Source organism: Stigmatopora argus, chromosome 4 (genome assembly GCF_051989625.1).
Source record: "Stigmatopora argus isolate UIUO_Sarg chromosome 4, RoL_Sarg_1.0, whole genome shotgun sequence".
NCBI classification, from domain to species: Eukaryota; Metazoa; Chordata; class Actinopteri; order Syngnathiformes; family Syngnathidae; genus Stigmatopora; species Stigmatopora argus.
This window is the reverse complement of record NC_135390.1, coordinates 15,056,680-15,080,444: the sequence shown is the minus strand read 5'-3', so window position 1 is coordinate 15,080,444 and position 23,765 is coordinate 15,056,680. Positions and strand designations below refer to the sequence as shown.

Sequence of the window (23,765 nt, the reverse complement as noted above, 5' to 3'; positions counted from 1 at the left end):
GTATCTCAAGGCACCTCTGGATAAGAATGAAATCAGAATCAAGGACTTGGCCTTATAGACAGAGTACATCCAGCCTTTGATAAACCACTTAGCAGTGTCAGCAGGGTGAGAAAGGGCTCATTAAAAACCTGATTAATATTTTTCTCACCATATCAACATTTTGAACCCTAGTAATGACACTGAGCACAAGGCATCCTTGACCCCGCTTATCATTTTCTATGCAACTCCAGCCAATGTTTCCCCATTTACATAAACTGGCATATGTAGTCGCGACGAGTCCTTTAATCAACTCGGGGCCCACGCGAGCCTCAGGGGATGATCCGATAAGCCACAATCGATCATTCTCGCTCTCTATTTTTATCCACTGCTAGTGTTTGGCTTTTTGTTTACTAAACCAATTTTACGCAGATTAGATAAGATTTGAGTTATTTATATTTTTTAAAAAGTTACTAACAAGTCATTGTTGCTAAATTCTCGTGAGCCTCACATCCGCTACACAGAAAAAAAGGAACAAGTGGGGAATTCCGGCTAAAGCTTAATTCTGGTTTTGCTTTAGGCAAATTTTATCATGTGATTATTTGTCAGAATTATCAGATAACATCAGATGACATATTAACTTTAACTTTATTCATCCCGTATTCGGGAAATTTCGTTGTCACAGTAGCAAGAGGGTGAGGATGCAGAAATAGGAAAGGCATTTTAGACATAAATAGATAGGTAATAAGTAAGTTAATAAATAAATACATGAATATATATATAAATAAATAATCATGTTGCTGAAAACATTTAAAACAAGGATATTTTACGGCACTATTCATCTAATTGTTTGGATGCGAGAACATCCCATGTACTATGCATTTTTTTTTTCTACTTGTCTTAGAATGAGTGCGGCCCAGTGGGGCGAGTGGTTAGCGCTTCGGCCTCACAGCTCTGGAGTCCTGGGTTCAAATCTAGGTCGGTCCACCTGTGTGGAGTTTGGATATACTCCCCGGGCCTGCGTGGGTTTCCTCCGGGTACTCCGGTTTCCTCCCACATTCCAAAAACATGCATAGTGTGCTGATTGGACACTATAAATTGCCCCTAGGTATGGGTGTGAGTGTGCATGGTTGTCCGTCTCCTTGTGCCCTGCGATCGGGTGGCCACTGATTCAGGGTGTCCCCCGCTTCTGGCCCGGAGTCAGCTGGGATAGGCTCCAGCACCCCCCACGACCCTAATGAGAATAAAGCGGTTCAATGAATGAATGTTTTAGGATTAAGAATTAGATGACCATCATTCCAGCTAAATTTGGCCAAGAAGTCTCAGTTTCAGTCTGCAGAAGGTCCCCACCTTGTGGACTTCCTGTGTGGGGCTCCAGTTTTTTACCTAGGTTTACAATGTCTTGTGTGTCTTGTGTATGTCTTGCTACTGCAACCAAGAAATTTCGTGAATACGGGATGAAATAAAGTTCTAACCTAACCTAAGAAGTGAAGGAACACTCTGGACAGGTCAGCCGTCAACCTCATAACTTTAGGTACCATTTCACTAACGGCACGGTAAAATTGACAGTATTTAATGAACCGGCTTGTGTGAACAGTCTTACATATTGCCCATTTAAGTAAAAATGTTGCCATACTGGTTGGCAATCACTCTTACGATTTGCTCTTTTGCAATAGCAAATGAGTGCACATGGGTCCATGACTGCATTGTACCCGAAAGAAAAACCGTTTGCCCTTGGCGTAGGTATGCCAGAGATAAATGTGACACGCTAACTTGCAAGGTGTTTTTATTTTCAGTAATGTGAACAAAGGAACTCTTTACTTTTTATCAAACTGTTCACATAGGTTTTCGAGCTTTATAAAGTTGTCCTTGTGGTCGTAGTGTGTAGTGTAGCCGTAGCCTGACATCGTTTGATACCCAGCAGACCCCTTGCCCCCCCCCCCACCTCGCTTTGCCCGTTTTCCCCTCGTTTGAAGCTGGCATGAGGACGATGAGATCCAGGGAGGCGCCTCTCATCTGAGAGGAATGAGGATACTGGGGAGTAGCGAGGGGGATGTTGTAAGGAAATGCACAAGTACCCCCTCCCCGCTGAGCTCCATGAAACAAAAAAGCGCCCAATTAAGTCAGTTTGAGTTAGGGTCTTATTGTGTGTGTGTTTATTGTGAGGGGGGTGGGATGGATGAACTGTGGATGCAATAAATGGAAATAAGGGGGAAATACGCTAAGTAGCTGAGACTATCTAAAAGGCGGCAGTGTATACGTATGGGGGGGAATTGGGTGAGGCACGAGGGGGGAGGCTTTTCCTTTGCTGTTGTGTACCCCCCCTCCATTCTCCCGCCTTGGAGGGCCAAACTCAGCTCTCAGCTCCTCGACGGGAGACGCTGAAATATTAATCGCCACGCTCCAGCCGCCGACGAGCGAACACAATCGCTTCAAACTCCCACCCTAATGAGTGTGTTCATGAATGGCTAATGCGCACAGATGGGTGGCTGATGACGGGATGGCTTGCAACGGAGAGGAGGGGGGGCGTACGGAAGAAAAGGTGGGGGTTGTGGAAAGTGAAATTTAGGCGGGGGTGCTGCTTGTGTATGGGGCTGCGGAGGCATGCCGTGACCTTTTAAGAGCCTTCTGAAAAACTAATTAAGACTAACCCTTCTCTATACACCGACTAACGCAGACATTCGTGCAAACTATAGTAGAAGCGCCAAGTCACAACAATAATAAGGCTTTACTCATTTGCAAATTAGTTTTGCCCTAGAACTTACACTTTTTTTTATCTATAATAATGTAGTTATGTCAATTAGTGGGTTGGGAAATAGGGAAATTGGGTGTGAAAAAAGTACATTTGGTCAAGTTTAGTCTGAGTTCGGAGTGGAAGACAACTTCAGTTTTTTGTTAAGTTTACTTGCAAGAGAAACTGTTGGAAATTAGTTTTGGGAACATTGTTTTTGATACATTTAAAGTTAAGATAGTCAATTGGAAAATATGTTATTACAGTCTGACAGTTGGTATAATAGAATATGAACAAAATCCCTATTTGTAAGAATTACAAAAAAGTACTGAACATCTTTATTCGAGATAAGCCTAATTTTCTCATTTTCTTAGATTTCATGTATACTACCTATTCACATGGACCATGGCCATGAAAATGACAATTAAAAATCAACATGTTAGTAATTATTAAAGTTGAATTACAAGACAGTCACTAAATATTTAAATGTCACGTTTATTCGACCTGAGATGACAATTAAGGCATCGAGCGATACATAAAACAGCAACACGATAAACCTGCTATTTAGCAAAGAAGCCTTGCAATCAGAGATCCAGGGTTTAAATCCCAACGCTGGCATTTCAGCATTGTCTTAAAAAAAGGATTTCCACTCTAAAAACCTGTGAACATTCTGCACCATTTCTAAGACATGGCTACACCAATGCAAACACATCCCCTCCAATCGCATACAAATTTTAGTCCTCTGCCTCAGCCTGTCGAGTTCTCCCCAAGGACAAAACGTCACAAAAGGACTGGAACAGACTTTTCATGTTCTCATCCCAAATTAATCGAATACACGACACAACATTAAAACTGCACGAGCTGCTAAGTATGTCCTCGCGCCCCAACTCGAGAAAAAAAAGGAAGATGACCAACTATGGAGTTTTGTTCTCACGCAGCCCCTGCATGGCCCCAACTCGAGGAAAAAAGGAAGATGACCGACTAGTTTGATACCCAAATTGAGTTTAGAATTGTTGCAAACAAAAGTGTCCTTGTTCCATTTTTACGTCCTTGTTTATTATTTTGTAAATATTTTGTTGCTAGACTCCAAAAGCCCCACATCACATGCAAACATCGGAGTATGACTGAAATCGTAAAAAGTTCACTGTTCTCATAAATTGAGGTTATGGACTCGAGTCACATGACTTCATTGCAATCGGGCTTCATTGAAAAGATTCAATTGATCTTGGACTTTAAGCTAGCTTGACTTGAACAAATCTTAACAAGTAGACTTCACAATTCTTGCCTGCTTACCTTTCAATTAATACCAGTCTGTGTGGGTTTATTTGGTCCATCTCACTCCGATTTACATATAAATTTGGGTGGTTGGGCGCCCCTGAGCAAGGAAAATAAATAGAGGATAAGGCAGACATTTTGGGGAGGCGTTTTATCAATGTGCCATCAGCATGAGAGCACACATGTGCGCTCATTTACATATGGAGGTCATGTGCTCGCTGACGTCACGCACAGAAAAATGCGGGTTAATGCGTCTTCCCAGGACGTTACCATAGAGGCCACCTGGGGATTAAGAGCAGCCACGCATATGCAGACATACAACACACACATATGCAACAAACTGCATCTAATTAGAGGACTACGATCCTCTGACCTATTTCCTAACCTCTCCTACACTGTCAGGGCCTCGACTGGCATCGGTTGGATTAGGCGGGAAGATGGAAAGTGACGCACTGTGTGGGAGTGGGCGCGAGAAGGGATTCAGACGTGGAGTGCCAGAGTGGTAATGGATTCATATGGAGGCCAGTGACATATTGTGAATATCATATTTACATTAACAGCGTCCTGGGCTGTTACTCAAACTGGCGTTTATTGAGGGAGGAATAACGAACAAAACCATCAGTGTTGCTGTTTATGTCAAATGAAAGTGCAATTTAAAGAGGAATATATATATATATATATATATATATATATATATATATATATATATATATTTATATATACACACATATATATATACACACATATATATATACATATATACACATTCACATTGTTTTGGATATTTAAGGGTTTTGTCTAGACAAGGCTCATACCAGACACTCAGCCACAAATGATAGATCATGAAACAATAAAATATGCACAGTAATGCATGTGTTCATTTACATGAACAATGTAGTACAGATGTGTTTGTGTATGTATTTTTTATTTGCTATGCGGCTACCATGGCAAATTTAATTTTCTTTTCAGCAATCATTAACCTCAATGCTTGAGTTCAGGGAGAACTATTTAGCCACAAAGGTAAGGGCGTACAGATTCATTTCTGTGCATCAAAACTGCTGAGTCAGCTCATCCTTTAATATATTGCAAACACACAGTTCTTTGAGAAAGAGTTTGAGAAGATTGCATAACCACAATCGTTAACTTTTGTAGAGTATTAAAGGATTTTTGTGGTCAGTGGGTCGGCCTGAACTCAAACTTTGATGTGGAATGCTGGCGGCGTGAAGAACTATTTTTGTGAAGTGGTGTTGCGAAGATGGAACAGCAATGTGATGTATGGAATTATACCAACTTGAGCAATGTGGTGTTTTGTAACTCAATTGAATTGAATGCCATTATTGCCATTATACATGTATAATGAGATTTAAAGCTTCACGATGAAGTCCATACATAAATAAGTAGTCATCAAAAGATATATACACAATAAATATGAAGTGAGGTAAAAAAGTGACTCAAGTGGTTAGCAACACTACGGTGTTTTAGTGAAAGTATCAAAGTGCAAGATACATATTTGCAGTGCTAAGAGTAAAAGTCATAGGTTTCTGTTTCTGCAGAAATAGTTATCTCAAAAATGTGGGGATTTTGCCAAACAGACTGCAAGTATTTTTACCAACAGCGTACGTGTGAGCTACATAGAAGGTTCACTTGTATTACCGTAATCTTTAGACTATAAGCCTTACCTACAAATTATACAAGAAAAATGGTATCTGTCCATCAATACGAGACACTGTACTATAACCCACCAGTGTTCATATTGTATCATAAGGCATGTAAAAGAAAAAGACATGCAGCTAGCTCATAAGCTTGTAAAACTCCACATAAAAGTCACATTGGACTATCAGGCGCAGAGTTCAAAGTGGGGCCAAAGAGTAGCAGCTTTTAGTCTCAAAAGTTACGGTAAATGCGGTGCCACGTTTATGCAGCATCATGCTTTCAAGACCCTCTGTGAGCTTGCCAAATCACCTTGATGTACCTTGATTGTCCGTCTGTCGGTCACGTGGAAATTCACTGACAAGATGTGAGTATTTATAGTGAAGGTGCCTGACAGGGTTGGGGGTGGCGCTGAGGTGTACGGCCTGTGTGCCAAGTGACAGACATGGCGACACACATCTGTCAGCATCTTTGCATGAGCTGATACATGTATGTGGAAAGGTGCTTCACCTTTGCATCTCGGGCATGTGTGTGTGTGTGTGTGTCTCACTGTTCTCCTGGACGGGAGGAAGGGAAGGAGAAGCGTGGCGGTGCGGTCGGGGGGTAGGTTGCAGCAGCAGCAGTTTCCGCCTGAGTGCGACTGTCAGTGGGCATCAGTCAGCCCAGCAGTGTGGCAGGACGCGGGGATCATTAGTGGAGACGGAGGGAGGGAGAGAGGACGGCAGAGTGGAGACAGGGGGGAGAAACGGGGGTGAGCGGCTGTGCGACGCGGCCGCCGCGTCTTAATATCCCGTCTTGAGAGCATTACGCACACGGCACTGCACTTTTCCTCTCAGTCACGCAATCGGCCACTCCGTCGAGACCCCGGCCGGGCCCGGGCCTCCGTCCCGCCTCCCCTCGTCTGCATGGCCGGGCGATCACGTCTGTCCTGGCTCCGTCTCTGAAGACATGCTCTTACTTAAGGAAGGGGTACGTTGCAGGTCTCTGTCCCTCCCCGCCTTCCATCTCGGCCTGCTGAGCGCATTTTTTGGTTCGCTCCACATCCCACCTTAAATTTAGCCTCTCCACGACGTGACCTGCTCTTAACCGCGACCAGGTGGAACAACTGTGCGACACATGTTCACAGATGTACACCACGCGGACAGAAGTGGTGGTAAGCCAGGTCATGACACAAAGAAAGAAAGTGAAAAGGAGATAAAAACAAGGGGTTTGCAGCTGTGAACTTGGGGGCTGTTGGGAGAAGAGGCTGCTACGCCATCTGAGTGATAGGTGTCCAATCCATGTTAACTCATTGGTTGTCTCTTACTATGATAGCCCACCAGTCAATTCCAACTGAAGAGGGCCATTAATGAGTTGAGCATTTCCAATTCCAGCCCTCCCATTTAAAATACATTTCATATCTATCAAGCAAATGTGTTGTAAGCGGTTGGTTTTTGCAAAATGTATGGATTATGTTCACTATACTAAAGTTTATCAGGGAAGATGCCCACCAGTAATTGGTGAAAGTCCACAACATAAACAGAACATACTAAATTATTTAGTCCATTCCACTTGATTTAAAGACATTTAACTCACTGGCTGTCATTGGTGGTGATAGACATCCAATCCATTTGAATTGGGTGGACAAACAGTGAATGAATGACTGTTTATTCGCTGTCAGCCCTCCCAGTTCTAATGGATTTGATGTTTACTAGTGACACACAAATTCACAGCAGATGGATGAAAAGAGCCACATGAATGGATGTCTATCATCACAATCAGCATGGATCTTAATCTATTAAGACAATGTTTAAAGGCATTGTAACTTCTAGAACACAAAAAAACAAGTATTGTACATATTGTAGTGTCAGTGTGCATGCATGTCTTAAGAAGGGGGCTCTGGTGGGATGCTATGTGGGGGTCTAGATGTCATCTGTCAGTGAGGGCAGCTCCCTCACGAGTGTGCCTGTTGTCTGTGTTTTATAGATCTCTCGGCATTTAATGAAGAACTAAAAATTTAACCGACCACCACAACCCTCCCTTTTCACCTGCAGGGGCTTTACAAGAGAATCATTAAACTACTATATAAACCCATTAGAAAAAAAAGCAATTGCTTAAAAACACGCATTACATAGCATATAATTGTAGTGTAGCATCACTTGAGACCACTTGTGTGCATCACATCGATTTTGAAGAGAATATTTAAGTCTGTTCATGCATCCATTTGAGAATAAAATGAGCAACTGTACAATGAGCCTCAGATTCCTGAGAAAGCTGATGAATCAAAGACACTAAAACATTAATACATCTGACTAAAATTGTACTTTTAGCCAAGTATTGTACACATTTCATTATCTTCACTTAATTTTTAATCATTTGTTATACTTGGATTAGGATTATCTGATTTGTTCTTTCCATCCTTAAACACACCCCTTTGCTGTTCACTACTTCCTCAAAGGATAGCCATTGCTCAGCTCAATTATGGACAGACGCTGAAGTAAACAAATGTGAAATCTTGTCAATATCTAAGATTGGAAGTTCACAACACTTGATTCAGTGTGCCAATATTTGCTAATACACCAAATCAAATGTTCACATATTAATTAACTTGGGCTCGGTCCGTCTGTTCGGAATCCACTTCCTCCATTCATAGCCTTCAGTCACTGACTACACCTCCCCAGGTTGGCGACCTGTACCGTGATACTGTGCGCTGAGTACCAGAATCAACATCGCTGACATTTGCCAAACACAATGGTGTCTACACAACTAACCGTGTTAGCACAAGTGGTAAATCCTCCCGTGGCTCGCCAAGTTTCGAGGTTCACAGCTCTCATCTGCTTGCTTTGCTATCATAGCATTTACTGCTATGCTACACAAACTCTTTTAAAAGCGATATATTGTATGTCTGGCACCTGGCAGATTGCGGCGTTTAGCATTACAGCGTGCGATGTCACGGCGGTAGAATCTGGCCACACACCAGAGACGCTGGAAGATTAACGTTTTGGGAGTCAGACAAGCAGAGAATGTGTGAGCGAGTGAGTGTAAGAGGACACAGACAGCTCAAAGGAATTAATTCCTCAAATAGATCATTGATTATTTGTAGTAGCAGGGACACGAGAGAGTGTAAGACTACTACACAGTTTGGCCCAAGCCTGCTGAAAAGGATTCAGTCGAGTTGTAGTCTCAGAAAGTGAAGACAATCTTCAACATGTTGACTGTTGACTACATCGCAGTTCACCCTTTCATCGCTAAACGTTTTATGTGTCGGTACGAACTCCGTAGTGACTATTGCTCTAATCAAAACCAAAGACTTCATTCAGAGACGATGACTAGCATGGTTGTCAAATTTACTTGGGGAGTTTAAAATGGCCAGGGGAAGAACGGGTTTAAATTTTTAAGGGATTGGTGGACAAATTGACTCTTAACTGATAAAAACATATATGTATATATGAATGAGACATGACTCATTGTTCATATTTCCACCTCCAGGCGTTGCCATCTCTCTATTAATTAGAATCTGCCACATTGTGACTTGCCACAAAGGGCTTAAAAGACAAGTAAAAATAGGTGTCAACAATTTGAAACATTAACAACAATTACCTCATCAAGTGCATCCACATTCTCTCCACTAACCTTCATTTGACTGTTCTGTACACAAAGATGCATCATATATTTATGCAAAAATAATTTGGGGAGTAATTCCAAGTGATGGACCCTATTTACAGTGTGCGCAAAACACAAGTGTAGAACAAGGTCAGTGAGAGCCTCACGGTCACACACAAACTCGCGCACAAACTTGCCCTTGTTCTGTTACCACCTCTTCCTAATCACTATTCCAGACGCACTGCCACCTCCATCTAGACAAGCGCGCTCTCACACACAAAGAGACACCCACAGACAAGCCTGACCCCCTCCATTTCTTGGCGGCGCCCCCCATTGCATCTCCCTGCCACTCATCTAGATCCGTGGATCACTTTTGAGGATTTAAGGAATACCCTACCTAGTTGATTGCAGCTATAAGAGGCAAAGGGGGGTCACGGGGAGGAGGACCAGGGGTTCAATTACTACTGCACACGTGGGGTAAAAACCTTCCATGATTTGCCTTATGTAATACATTGTGCGGCTGCTCCTGAAATACACTCTCACATACACACACATCAACGAACTTACACAAACCCGCCCCTGCCCCCGCACCATTTACCCATTTGGCACTAATTGAGGGATCTTTTTTCAGAAGCTGTAATTGCACACATTTAATTATTTATTTTGATGGGAGGCAATCTGGTGGATAGAGAGAGAGAGCGGTGCGAAAGAGCACGAGTGGGCGAGATGGCAGAGGTCAGGGCAGCTTTTTGGGTAAATGTGTGCGAGGGCAGTTCTACTGTAAGCTAACGCTCCGTTGGGATTTGAATGTATGAAGAGTATACGAGGAATGCGCTCAAATGTGAATGCGTGTGAGAGAGTGTACGGTGTGTGAGTGCGCGATGCATCCCAAAGTGCATGAGCTTTCTGAGTGCAACGGGAGTGCACTAATGGACGCACACTTGAACTGAAGTGTGCAAAATGTAGCTGAAGTGCAGCCAAGTCTGGCTCGGAAGCTCCGTGTCTCCACTCTCTAACTCTTCTTCGTCCTCGTCCATCAGGTTCATATTTTCATCTCCTTCTCATTGACAGAACCATAACAGTCACCCCACCGCCCTCCGCCCTCCACCCTCCACCCTCCACCCTCCACTCTCCCTGTTAAATCTCCTTTGAGAAGGCTTTGAGAACGAGACTCGCAGATCAGGCTGGTGGCCGGCAGTTTGCCCGCCCCTCCCGCTGTGCTCGGAGCAGAATGAAATAAGAAGAGACGACATGTAACCACCAGTAGTCTTGACCTTTATCAAGCTCAGGCGCCTAAGGCAGGCTGAATGAGACATTAAGAAAATGACTGAGCATTATTAACCCCTACTTACTTACACACAGCAACATTTACACCAGCTGCAGTCTTTGTTTTTATCTCCCGCTAGTTAAGTTGAACAAATTGCAATTAACACTCTTGACGGCCATTTTCGAGTCAATTGCTGTCACTGATTTTTTGTTGTTGTTGTTGCTTTGCATTGGAGGCAAAATTTGAGTTCGAAGCCACAAGTGGCCTTGGGGATTTCAATAAAGGTGGTGAAATGCACTTGCATGTGGGCAAGGAGAGCCAGAGTTGCTTAATGTTTTGCCTTGTTTGAATAGGACAATAGGACAATCATATGCATGGATGCAAAATGAGAACACAGAAGGAGAGACTCTTACTCCAGCTTTTGATGTCACACAGAAGGACACATGAAAACGTTTCAGAGGCACAAAAGCACTAAATTGATTCTTCACGTGCTCTTCTCGCTGTTTCTCTTTAGCTTAAGAGCCAACCAGAACATGCAAACTGCAGACACAACGAGAAAAAGTTCAAAAGGAACAACTAATGATTGAGACTTCTTAATCATCCTCTTTAACGTGAGAATCGTCTTTTTATTTGAACTACCATTCAGAAATCGTAGCTTCATAGTGATGAATTAAACCATAAATAATATAACAATACTAGAGACATGGCGTTGACAAATGGGGACATCATGTCTTTCTGGGGTCAAAAGTTCATTTTTGAAGGAAAAAACTAAATAGTCACTCTGTAAAAACTTAAACAACGTGAATAATTCTGCAAGAGCTTTCAATAAGTCATTTATGTGTATTTATTTAGTTGTTTCTTTCCCCACAGATGTTATCCTTTGTTGCCTGTAGAGGCAACAAAGGTTTTATGAAATTGACATTTTGAGTGTGCACAAATGACTTCCTTCTTTTTAATAGGAAAATATTTTAAAATAGGGCGAACTTACAAGTCAAGCGTTACCCCCTCCCCTTTCCCCCCCCCAAAAAAGAGTTTAGAGCTTACACTGTGCACTAGCATTTTCTAAAAACAGACTTTTGCGTCATTCTTCATTTTAATAACAACAAGGACTCACTTGTGATTGATCCCGCATGTGAAGCCCTCTGCTCCCCTTTATTGAAATCTTTTATGAACTCATGAGCCGCAAATGCTTCAAATTGATACGAAACCTGTGAGGGCCAGATGTGGACCCTGGTGACCCCGCTGTACATCTGACAAGAGAACATTTGCTTGCTTTGCTTTCCTTTTTTTTCTTCTTCTCATTTGGCAGCGGGCATGTGCGGTCGCCCTGCTGCTCCACAGTCAATCAATGAGTGGAGGAGACAATTCCCATAGTGACATTTACACAAAAGAAAGCTGGGCATTTATCACTTTAGTTTGGAAGATGGGACAAGAATGAGTGAATGAGCTTGTCTGTGTTCGTGTGTGTGTGTAAAGGCGGGTTGGAGAAAGAGAAAGAGAAAGAAAGCGAGAGAGAGAGCTGGCAAGAGAAAGTGCCACAGATGAAAAGGGGATTTCAAACTTACATGAAAGCAGCAGGAGAAATGAGCGAGGAACTAGGGAAATGAGCGATAAAAAGGCTACTTGGTGAGGAGGAGTGCAAGTGAGGATAGGAGAGGAGGAAGCGAAGGCCCAGCGGTGACTGACAGCGGCAAAGAGGAGAAAGGGATCGGTTGAGAAAACCAATGCTTCTGGGTAGGAGGTGTAAAAAGAAATGAGAAAAGGCCAAGACAGAAAGTGGATAGAAAAGGGTTGTGGGGCAGAGAGAGTTAAAAAAAGGGAGGTTTTGGGGCTAGGTGGGGGGAAAAAGCAAGCGGCGACAGGCACAGCAAGCCAGACGAGCTGGGTTCATTCAAGGCGACGAGCAGCCTCGGCGCGCAGACCCCACACGGTCAGCATACTAAACACGGGTCCCGGTCCTGACCCAGATTAACGCCAATGTTATACAAATCCAATTGGGAAGCATTTGCCCCAGCGCTCTGTCCACTCCTTCCTTGATCGTAACCTCCCCTCTCCTCCTGTGTCTCAGCTGCGCTCCCATGCACCTAGTAACCCATCATCCTGGGCCAAATCCTCCCCCAGATTGGCTGTGAAGGCCTGAAAAAGTCAACTTTTAAGGTAAAATGCATACACACAAACATAGCAATCCACCTTTAACTAGATTACATGAGCTGCTCAATGCATGGAAATGAAGGAGACTCTTTCATTTGTAAATACTACTGCAGGAAATGGTGAAAACCAATCCAGCTCCAAGCTAGTTATGTTCATGTCAAGTCAAAATGAGTACTTATAGCCATAAAGATCCCAAATGTCATCACAGACAGACACCTATGACTATAAGTTCAAGATCTACTCACAATGGATGAGACAGAAGATAATAATATAATCAAGCACAGCCATTGACGGCTGAAGAAGACAAATTCATTTAGACTGGCAGCAATCTTTGGATGGTTGTCAGCCCCTCCCAGTCCAAATTGACTATACTATAATTGACTATATTAACTGAGGAAAAACTGTGGGTGGCAAACAAAACCGTCCACGGCAGTAAAGTGGAGACTATGGAGTATATTACTGCTGCTTCGAGCAACATAAAATAGAAGGTAAATAAGGGCCTGTTATTTTTTTTCCGCAATTCAAAATTACTTAAGGGTGCAGAGGGCAGCAAGAAAAACGAACCACTTTCGCAAGGTCAAAACTGCAGAATACTAAAGTACAGTGAAGTGAAAAAATCTCGACAATTACTTCTTCCTAACTATCTACGACGGTCTAAGGTTGGCGACCACTCGTGAGCCGTTTCTGCGCGAAAATATAGAAAACGTAAGCAAAACAGAGGAGGAAAGCCACACTTAACGAAAACAACATCCAACGCAGCGCTACAGTTTGGCTAGTATAATTCGGTATGCGTCAATTTTTGATAGGAGAAAACCACCACTGCGCGCCGTATTTAAGTGTACCGCTGTACTTAAAAGCAACACTCGCAAAGTGATTTCTTTCCAAGGTCGGCTTCCTCTTTTCGGCTCAGGTAAAGCTGACATTAGTGCTCTCAGTGGGGCGCTAGGCAGCCGCTACCCTGAGGTGACCTCGGCTCCATCCATCAGCCTCGGCTGCCTTCCTCAGCCGCCATCCATTAGCATAACAAGCATCTCTTCTGCACATAACTCTTGCCGCTCCTCCTTTTTCTATCAACCTGCTGCAATCAGTCACGGCTAACCACATTTCCCTTTGTGATGCCGCTTCTCCCTCCCCAACACGTCCCCTCCTTCCATCACTCCCGAGATCAGGTAAACTGATGGACACGCCGGGCATAGGCCCCCCGCCCCCCTCATATGCCTGACCGCAACCCCTTTGCACTTCTGACAGGAGCTTGATGGACAGCCAGCACACGGAGGAAAGGTCCGAAGACGGGCGGCGTTTAGCTCGGCATGCATCATCGCCTTTCTCGGGGACGGGCGCGACAACACGGCGCGAAAACACACGTGCGGGCTGCAATCCATCCATCCCGTGCATAAAGAGAAGAGGGATGGAGGTGCGGTGGGGGGTGGGAAAGTGAATCAGGAAATGGGCACCGTGATTTGTGACAGGACCGTTTTGTGTCCGGGAGAAAATCCGGCTCGGGGTGCACTTCATCTCGCGGCGAGGACGCATCTGTGTTGTTTATCTAACGCTCCTGCCATCTTGTTACATTGAAATATTCATACACATGTATGACAAGATCAGGCCCATTATGGCTCTCTCTCCACAGGGGGTGGGGGGGCTAGCTCCATCAGTCAGAGTAAATTATGAAGACAAGACACATTTCATAATCCTATAGATAGGCTTCAAGTGGAGTATTATTGTAGGACGACATCAATCACGGCTGTACATACTGAATAGTGTCATCAGTATGATAATGCGCAACGGGCTATTTCAAGGATAAACTGGCCGTTATAATATTTCATGAAGCATGTAAGCAAAAGAAAACACATTAGGGCTTACGTAGTATGCATCATCAGGAATCACATGACCTATGCTTCAAATGGATTGGCTGCACCCACAAAATGATGCGTCAATCACAAATAGCCCAATCCATAACTCGCTGAAGATAAAATACTTTTTCCAATTGATTATTCATTAACTGCACTAGCGATATTAACCTTTATAAAGTGTAAATTGGCAAGGTTTAAGGGTTGTGTTTTAGCAGCATTACACAACAAAAGACGCAAATGTGCTTCCATTAAACTTTCCATTTAAATTTAAATAAAGAGGTTGATTGAATTTAGCTTGGCTCTTTTTCAATGGACAAAGAAGCATAGACGAAGCCCGGCAAATGTTTTTCATAGCGCCCGAAGGGAGGTCTCAAGTTCATACTCACTCTGCTCTTGTTGTTTAGTGTTTAATGTTTATTCTTCTTGATGAGGACACTAACTATTATTGTTACTCCATTATTCAAAGATAAGAGTGGACATTTTGTAGGTAAATTCTCAGTGATTTAGACGCATCCATCCCCAGAGCCAGATTTTTTTTTTAAAGGCTGATTATTTATAGATTAAATCTAAAGTATGAGATTTGGTAGGTTTATTTTAGGGATGTAATCACATTGATTCTCGAAGCCCATTTTTTTGTCATTTCTGTCTCTAATTAATCATATTGGTAAATTAACTGTGGTTTTATTGTTGCCTGTGGAAACATTTCAACCAGGAATGTGCCAGTGCGCTCTTTGGTTATCCTTTTGATGTCTGAGGGCTGATGAGACGTTTAGGGAATGAGCCGGGTGGTCGTGGTTCATTTTGCTGAGACAAGGACTTTTAATGAACTGTCATTAGTTATTTGCATTACAATAAACACTAAAATCCAACTATGAATAACTTTACTCAATTCATGCTTGCTATAACTTGGAAAAAAACTATTTTGTTAACTCCACTGGTGTATGTTATGACTTGTATTGGGAGACGTTTGCTGCATTACCACTTACAAAAAAACTAAACTAAGGAAATACATCAACAACCTTTCTACACTTCTAGAAGCTTTAACATTCTCTCATAAATGAACTCACTCTCTGCCTGGATTTGGTGTCTGTCACTGTCAGTAGCCGTACACGTAACTGGAAGTTTCGTCGAAAGACGTTTGGTCCCCGGACGTTTGGTCGACCGGACGTTTGGTCGACCGGACGTTTGGTCGACCGGACGTTTGGTCGACCGGACGTTTGGTCGACCGGACGTTTGGTAGAACGGACGTTTGGTAGAACGGACATATGGTAGAACAGACTTTTGGTCGCCGGGTTCGCTCGCTGTCAAATTATGACAGAGAGTTTACTGTTGATATTTTGATATTTAGATATTAAACTCACTCTCTCTCATTATTATAATTTTGAGAGCTGGTTTCAACAGTAACAACCCGGCGACCAAACGTCCAGGGACCAAACGTCAGGGGACCAAACGTCTTTCGACGAAACGTCCGAGTACCAGCAGTACATGATTTAAAAATTGGTGTGTGTGACATGGAAGAGTCTATATGTGAGTGCCTGGGTGTGAGCGGTGGTCAACAGCAGCTTGAGTGTTCACCTAACATTCAACAAACTGTTTTCAAAGTGTGTTGATCATGTATTGAAGGGGCCAATAAAAATGCCCTACAAAGTGCTAACCGAGCTCTGTTTACTACAGGACTTGAGGAAAAAGCTATGCAAAACCTTGTTGGCCAACAAAAGAAGTCAGAAGGCGCTCATGAAAAATATATAAGTAATAAAAAAAACAGTGCGTTCCTACTACATTACAGCTATGACGAGGTACGCTAATAAGAAGCATAGGCTTGCCTGGGGGCCCAAGACGGTAGGATCGCGTTCGTCTCGTACATGAGGCAGACCCGAGTGGGGCAAAACGGGCCCTGTGGTGGTGGAGGAAGAAGAAGAGGCAGCGTGACTACCGCCTGCCTGAGTGCAGCAGCCTGCCCGCAATTAAGGTGGAATCAGGGAGAAATCTGCGCTGCCTTGATAATGAGCCTCGTCTGAATTATTAACGAGAGCTGCTCCCCCGGGACCCGGGCTCCCGCTGAGCCCATCAAACCCACCCCAGACCCCCGCCGCACCACCCCCGTCCCCCTAACACACCCACATACACTCACACGGAGAGACAGCGCAGAAATGCATGCATAAAACTCCGAAACACCCAAAACAATGCGTGCACACTGGCGCGGATGCACACACACATATGTTGACTCACTTTAGTGGGGCTTGACACATTTTCATCTAAGGCGGAATTCAAGTGAAAGGGGACGGTGGCCTTTTCTGCGTTTATGAAGAAGTACTTGACTTGAATGTTTTTTTTTGTATTTGGAAAAAAATGTGCTTGATATTGAATTCTGCCCAATCAATGTTTTAAAAGAGCCACTTAGGTGTTTTCCTTTTTTTAGCACTCAGTGGAGGTTATTGGAAGACTAGCCTTTTATTTCTTTTGTTTGAAAAAAAATCTTTTTTGCCAGATGAATAACATAAAGCTGGACTCTGCTTGTTGCCATTGACCATCTGAGCTGGAATATGAATGGCTGTGTTTTGGCAGTGATGTGGAATTCATGCAATATTACAATTATAAAGCCATGGAAGTTTAGTGGCATTTAATACGAGTATTAAAGTCAACAAATATTGCAATTATTTGGCGTTTGTGAATAAAGAAAAGTTGATTTCCTATCTTTTCATTTGTCACTTCTTTAACAGAGGCCTTGAAGGATAAGGAGAATTTCAGTAAGATAGTAAAAATTGGGGTCATTCACAAGTTTCAGTGTGGCTCTGTCCAACTATGGGAAATAAATGTGTTTTTGACTTTGCCTAGCTTTTTTGTTGGATGACTAAAATTACTTCTCACGACAACTTCGCTGAGCTGCACCTGCACTGGCATTTAGGAAATTTGTTGTTCTATCCCACAGCTCCCGAAAATAGTCCTTACCCAATTGTTGGAATGTGTGGCAGGGGCTGGAGGGGCACGGCAAGCCACTCAGACAAACAGTGTCCTATTTTTGCTTACCAGAGGAGTAGCTGGAGGATATCGGAACAGGGACATGGCCATGTTTATCCCCATTTTATTGAGATGTGGTCTGTGTGTGTGTGTGTGGTGATGAATGGAAGCCCCCCCCCCCCCAAGTGCATCCAGCAGCACTGGCGTGACTCACAAACCCCTCAACTGTCCCCCTCTCGGTTCCCCTCCCCTGTGCCCCAATTTCATAACGCGTTTCCTGGAAACATCCAAGCCATGGTGTAACACTCGGAGCCGTCGACCCTGCCATCAAACGTCCGTGACATCAAACTTTACACACAGCAACACACGGCTGCAGCTGCCAAAGGGTTTTAGCACCCACTCCACCCCAAAAAACGAAGAAAAAAAAAAGAAATCTTCCAAAACAAGTCAGACAGCAAAGCGGGCACCAGAGGAGACTGTCTTCACCCCTCCCAAGTACACAGTGTTCCTCCATGGGTGGTTCCAGTTTGTGTTTCTTGCAAGTGTGCGCAAAGAGTGGAAACCATCACACTACTGCAGCTTTTCCCAAAACATCTAGCCACACTCGCTCTGAAAGATCCCGGAAGAGTTGGCGCCCAATTTTAACCCCATATAACAAACATTTAAACAAAACATGACATTAAAGGCGCAGGTATTATCATGATCAAGTGTTTCTCTTAATCCAGAACAGAGTACCTTAAGCATGTTCATCCTTGGAAAAATTTCCATTTGATAGTGGCTGTAAGCATGACGCTTAATAATTAACTTTGTGGTCATTTCTGGATTTCATAGAATAATTCAGCCCTTGGAGTTATTTTTTTAGGGATGTAAATTTGGTTGTTTTTTTTCCCCATGAGTAGACTACAACAAAAATCCGTGAAAGTGCATCTAATTATTTAAAAGGCTACATTAAAGTAGGTTTTGGCCATTTCCAGTGCTTCTTAAAAGAAGGGTTTGTAAAGATTGAGTCCGATTACCACGTTATTATAAAAGCAAGTCTCCGAGACAGATGGCCCATGCAAAACTACCAGACATTGGCGTTTTTGTTCTTATGTGTATGGTGGGGAGGTCCGCAGCAGTGAATCATGATGACTCATCATAAAACAAGAAACCGTCATATCTCTGCTCTGTGTTTTGAAATAACCACGTTCAATTTGCAACTTTTCTGTGTTTGCGTGCTAATTTTAATCAGGCACAGTCTTCAGTACGAGAGCCCCCGCCATACTGACGTCAATTGGAGCAAATCAAAACCTTAGTACAACAGAAAATGCGTGAAATATACGTACTCACGGCGGCACCTGATCAATTTATATTTCAAACAGGCATTGCTAACAGGCTTGCTTGGAAATGCTTGAAACCGATGAAGCTTTATTCAGTTGAAAACTACATCTAAATGAGTTCAAGCCTGTCGAATTGTGAACTTGACGCACTCATCCCCTTGTGTTCTGCTCCAAAAGCCCCCGCCGCTCAAGGGAGAGGAGCGGAGGGGAAACCGGCATTGTTATCCTATTATCTCGGAGATAATGTGAGATATGAGATTTCCTCTTAGATTAGAGTAGGCGTTCTGCTTAAGGCGGTCTGCGAGCTCGCAATCCCGAGGCCGTGCCGCGTCTCTGGAAAGACGCCTCACTCGGCGTGCCCTTTGTACCAAAAAACACCCAGACACAAAGAATGCACAGGAGGTCTGGCAGAAGTGGGGGGGGTTAGGATGGATGAGATGGATGGATTCAGTGACGAAAGAGGAGAAATCAAGGCGAAAAAATGATGGAAAGAAATTGCAAAGTGGGCAAATTCACATTGTTTTTCATTCCGCCGCCCCCTGATTGCCGTCTTCCGTATTTGAATGCGTGCCCATGCTTTGGTAATTTGCATGTACATTAATCATTTTCAGTGAGAAATGAACTGCCTGAAGGCTTCCAGCGAGGGAGGGCGGTGGGGTGATGGCATCGTGCATCTTGGCATCCGACCCGCGACTCAAAGCGAATATACTGCCTGAATTCAACCTGGCTCGCGCCGAAGGGAGACGTAAGGTGCTCATAATCCCTCGACATAAATCTGTCCAACATGCATCATATGCTCTCATTCTGCAAGTGAGTGTGTGTGTGTCGCGCTCTCAAATTACTTGGCTCCCTTGAGCCAAGACGCATGATAAAATATGAATCAGCTGATGTCTAGGATAGTTTCCAGTCTCTCCAGGCTTCCCAGCCAATCATCAAGTGACATAAGACTGCACATAAAGAATCCCATAGCAGACGCACCTCCACAAAAACATATACAGCGAGTGGAACCTCTAAGGTTGAACCATTTGAGGTTGTAATTTGTCTGGCCTGGGAGAAATTTATCTTGGAGTGAGTGACGGCTGCAGAGATGAATACACGCAAGCATACATGAGCCTATAAACACCACACCCACATGACATTATTGCAAGAACACCTCCACCGTATCCGAACCTCAAACTATCGTTTGTTCATGTACATTAACTTCATTGACTGAGTCTCGAATGAGTTTTTATGTTGCTTTGTATGTTAGGCCAGACTTTAATGGGTCATACTATGATAATGGAGGGTGTCTGAACATTTTTAGTCGTAACAATGCCCTTATCATCCTACTTGCATCCTGCGTGATGACAATAAAGAAAAAATTAAACCAGGTTCAGAGTATTGATGCGTACACATTCCTAGGATGCATCGACTGAATTTATTTTTTTTACCGCCCAGGAATAACGGAGCGATCGCAATTTTACTTAGTGCACACAAACAAAAAAAGTTAAAAAGTTCTATTCATTTTTGCTATCTGTCCTCAACAGTCAGGAAATCATTGTATTTACAATTACCATCAAAACACAACCAAAATATTTTGTCAAGCATCATTCATGACCATTAATCCATCATCAACTGCCATCATTGTTTCAATTTTGCCAGCATATGTGCACACTGACCCCCAATCAATGTCTGAGATCTACAAGTGGTACAGGAAATTGCCCAATTTCATTTAATTGGTCAGAACAATAATATGAAGCTACTACAGATAATATATCTTTAGTCGTATAAAGCTAAAGCTCGCAAGACACAATGCCAGATGGCGGCAAAACATCTTTGTTTCATACATCAAATATGTGCCTGTATATTTCTAATTCTCAAGTATGTCCATCAAAAGCTAGTGTACATGATTATTCCCACCTCAAAGTGCACAAAGAAAATAAAACTCAATTTGCTTTATTGGCTGTATGAGTGGCTCTGTAACCATTGCCAACTTGCTGCATAATATCCTCTTCGGCTCGCAACTGATGGGGAAAAGCCCTGCTTGAGCATTACAGACGGGCTGGGAAGGAAAATGATTAGAGAATCCATGAAGCTAAAGTATCGTCAAAAATTGTCTTTCCACATTGTTACACTTTCTATACAGTAGCTGACATATACATTAATGGCGACTCTTACTCTGTTGACATGATATGATGCCTTAATGAACTTATTGAAACCTTCAGGCTATCTTCCGCCCACTCCAAGTCATCCATCCAATTCCACTCCAATCCCACCATTAAACAAGTCAGGAGCAAAACGACGCTCTCAACGTTCTGTGCGGTGACGTGCTGTCAGGCCAATCACGCTGCCGGCGGATACACGCCTATGGAAGGAGACATCCCCTCCCTCTGCAACTGCCCCCACAAAAGAGGCAACAAACACACAAGGTGATGCTTCGCTTTAACTGACAAGCGCCTTTCCCACGCATCCATGCGGTACGCATTCCAAATGCACCTGTAGATGATTCTTACTGCACTGGAAAAAAACTTACAAAGGAATATGAATAGGGGTGTAAATCACACATTGTTCCTGACGATACGATACAGTTTCGTTTGACAACAATACGATAACTGCGGATGCTAGAATATGTGCCGTGATTTGATTCGATTCGATTTAGTGCTGCGTAACTATTCGCTGTTAAATAATAGTTGCACCCCTACGGAATAATATTCAATAATACCTTGCTTTGCTGCTCACTGATTTAAATATTTTATTTTTGAAAGAGTGCCTATATCTAAGTATGCAGTTTTTAAAATAGAATTTCTTTGCCAAATATTTGCTATTGGTATATGCCAGGAGGTGCAAGGACCCCAGTTCAAGAACCATATGATTCTCCGTAAATTATAAACACAACACTGTCCTTGCTCTGATCAGTGCCACATGGCTAACAACAAGGACATAAAGGAGAAAACTACAGCTTTTCCACGTACGTAGTCTACCTTAATGGTTAGTATCCCAGCCCTTTTTTCCAATAAATGCACTAGAGAAACCGTGACGGCAGATCGGATTACTGCTCAACTTTGGGGTGTCGGACAATAAAGGGCCAATTAATCTCCCTTGTGGTGGTGACGAGTACAGCTAGGAGGTGTAGGGAGGGTTCAAAAGTGCACAGCGCTTCCTAAACTCCCTCCTGTAAGAAGGTAATTGGGAAGTCATGACCTGAGGATGCTGCAGCCTTCCAAGAAGTCAGAAGCCATCAGGTATTTATAGGAGCTTAATGGGAGTGTCTAGGTGTAGCTCCAGTTGGGCACTCTGATCCCACTGCTTTTTCCTCTGTATCAGCGTGACTCATAACGGAAATAATTTGCCACATGTGTTACACCTATGAGGATTGCTCTTCCTAGAACCACTATGAATAGTCCTGGTTCGAGACCCAGTCTCGAGAGGCAGTTTTGCTTTTAGTCGGACATATAACTGGCCATCCTGCTACCAGCTGGCCTCCCACACAAATAACCAAGCTATACTAGCTCTTCATTTAATCAGCAGCAAACAATTATCTGTTCTTTTTTCCCCACATCCATTACAAAAATCTGCTGGTTTTGAAAGCAAATGTTTTGCTGGTGCTTTCAAATACTTTCAAACGACCAAAAAAATCTATTTTTAATTACCTACGGATAGGAGGTTTCAATTGGACATCCATAGCATGCAAACTAAGGGAAAACCTTGCTTCTTTCTAATGTTATCAAACACCACTGGAGTGAGTATAGAAGATTTGTGTAACAATCTCAAAAGGTTTTATGCAAAGTAGACCTTCATTAGGCATTCATGCATAGTGCGAACATTTACAAAATCTGGTTGCAAGGACCAACATAGAAGGTTGCATCACCAATGGCACTGGAATTGCACGGAGTGAAACCATTTCCACTTCCTGTTTGTTTGCTCCCTGTAGTGGCCACCAGGTCAGTCAGCCCGGCCGCTCGCTCATTAAAAGAGTCTGCTTTAAACATCTTACCTAGTGCACCCTCCTCCTTCCCGTTACCTCATAAGGGCCTCTTGTCCGGACGGTGACCGGATTTAGCACCGCCACTACCACCATCAAACCCTATAAGTTGCATGAACAGCAAGCTTAAGTGGCCTGTAGTGTTCAAGGAGTTACCTATTCGGTTAGGAGTTGGAGTAAAGTAGGACTTAAGTCTACCTGGAGACATGCCTTAGCAGAGTTCACTTTAATGGAGCAGGATTAAAGTGTCAATCAGGTCCTCGCTGTCTGGACTCTCCAACAGTGACTGAGTTTAGCGCTTATGCAACCCACAAGTTAGCTCCAAAAGGCACATCCACCCCCTCACAAACGGGGAGAAAAAAAATGAATGGACACGCATTATGACTCTACTGTTTCCGTGACACGCCTAGATGTAGTAACGGAACAACGTGACAGCTCCATAGGATGAATTTAGCAATGGACATATGAATACATGTTCAATAATGAGATTAGAGCTGAGAGTAGGCGGCCATCGCTAAATCCCGCTTTGTAGCGAAGGCAATCCTACAAACCCAGATATCATGTCAAGTATTTGACAAGGATCCCTGTAGCTCAACAATGCGCCCACAGACCGGCCTTCACCGTGTATGTTCTCACGCATCGCCATGGAAATGCGACTCTATTCACATGCAAATGTGACAAGCGAGACCACCGCTCAGGAAGGTGAGCGATCTTTCGCAGGGCCTCTCTCTCATCGGCTCAAATGGTCACAGTGAGGGGCGACGAGGCGAGGCAGCGAGCAGAGGTTGATAACACGGGCATATGTCTGGGGGTAGTGGTATATGACGGAGGAGGGGGGGGTTCTAGGCTCCTGGCCAGAGAGTCAGCAGTGTTTGTGGTGTGCCTCATGTGTATGTGCTTGCTTCCCATCATTCATTTGAATATTTACACACTGTGGCCAGCTGACCTACAGTCCTCCCTGCCTTACAAGTGCGGAGAGCCTCATTCGCTTGGAGAGGCCAACATACAGTAATGGAGGCTACACCCATGGTGATACCTGAAA

General features: G+C 43.5%; 1 protein-coding gene across 3 annotated transcripts in view; it reads right to left on the bottom strand.

Moving 5' to 3' along the window:
• Positions 1–23,765, bottom strand: part of LOC144073475 (forkhead box protein O6-like) — a 54,459-nt gene that overhangs the window by 17,954 nt on the left and 12,740 nt on the right. Inside the window, exon 1 of one of the 3 annotated variants that reach the window (XM_077599322.1) lies at positions 8,383–8,789. The exons of the other annotated variants lie outside the window; for them this stretch is intronic. Within the exon in view, the coding sequence (XP_077455448.1) occupies positions 8,383–8,445 (63 nt within the window). The 5' untranslated portion in view covers positions 8,446–8,789. Of the gene's footprint in view, positions 1–8,382; positions 8,790–23,765 lie in introns of those variants that run through there. 3 annotated transcript variants of the gene reach the window in all.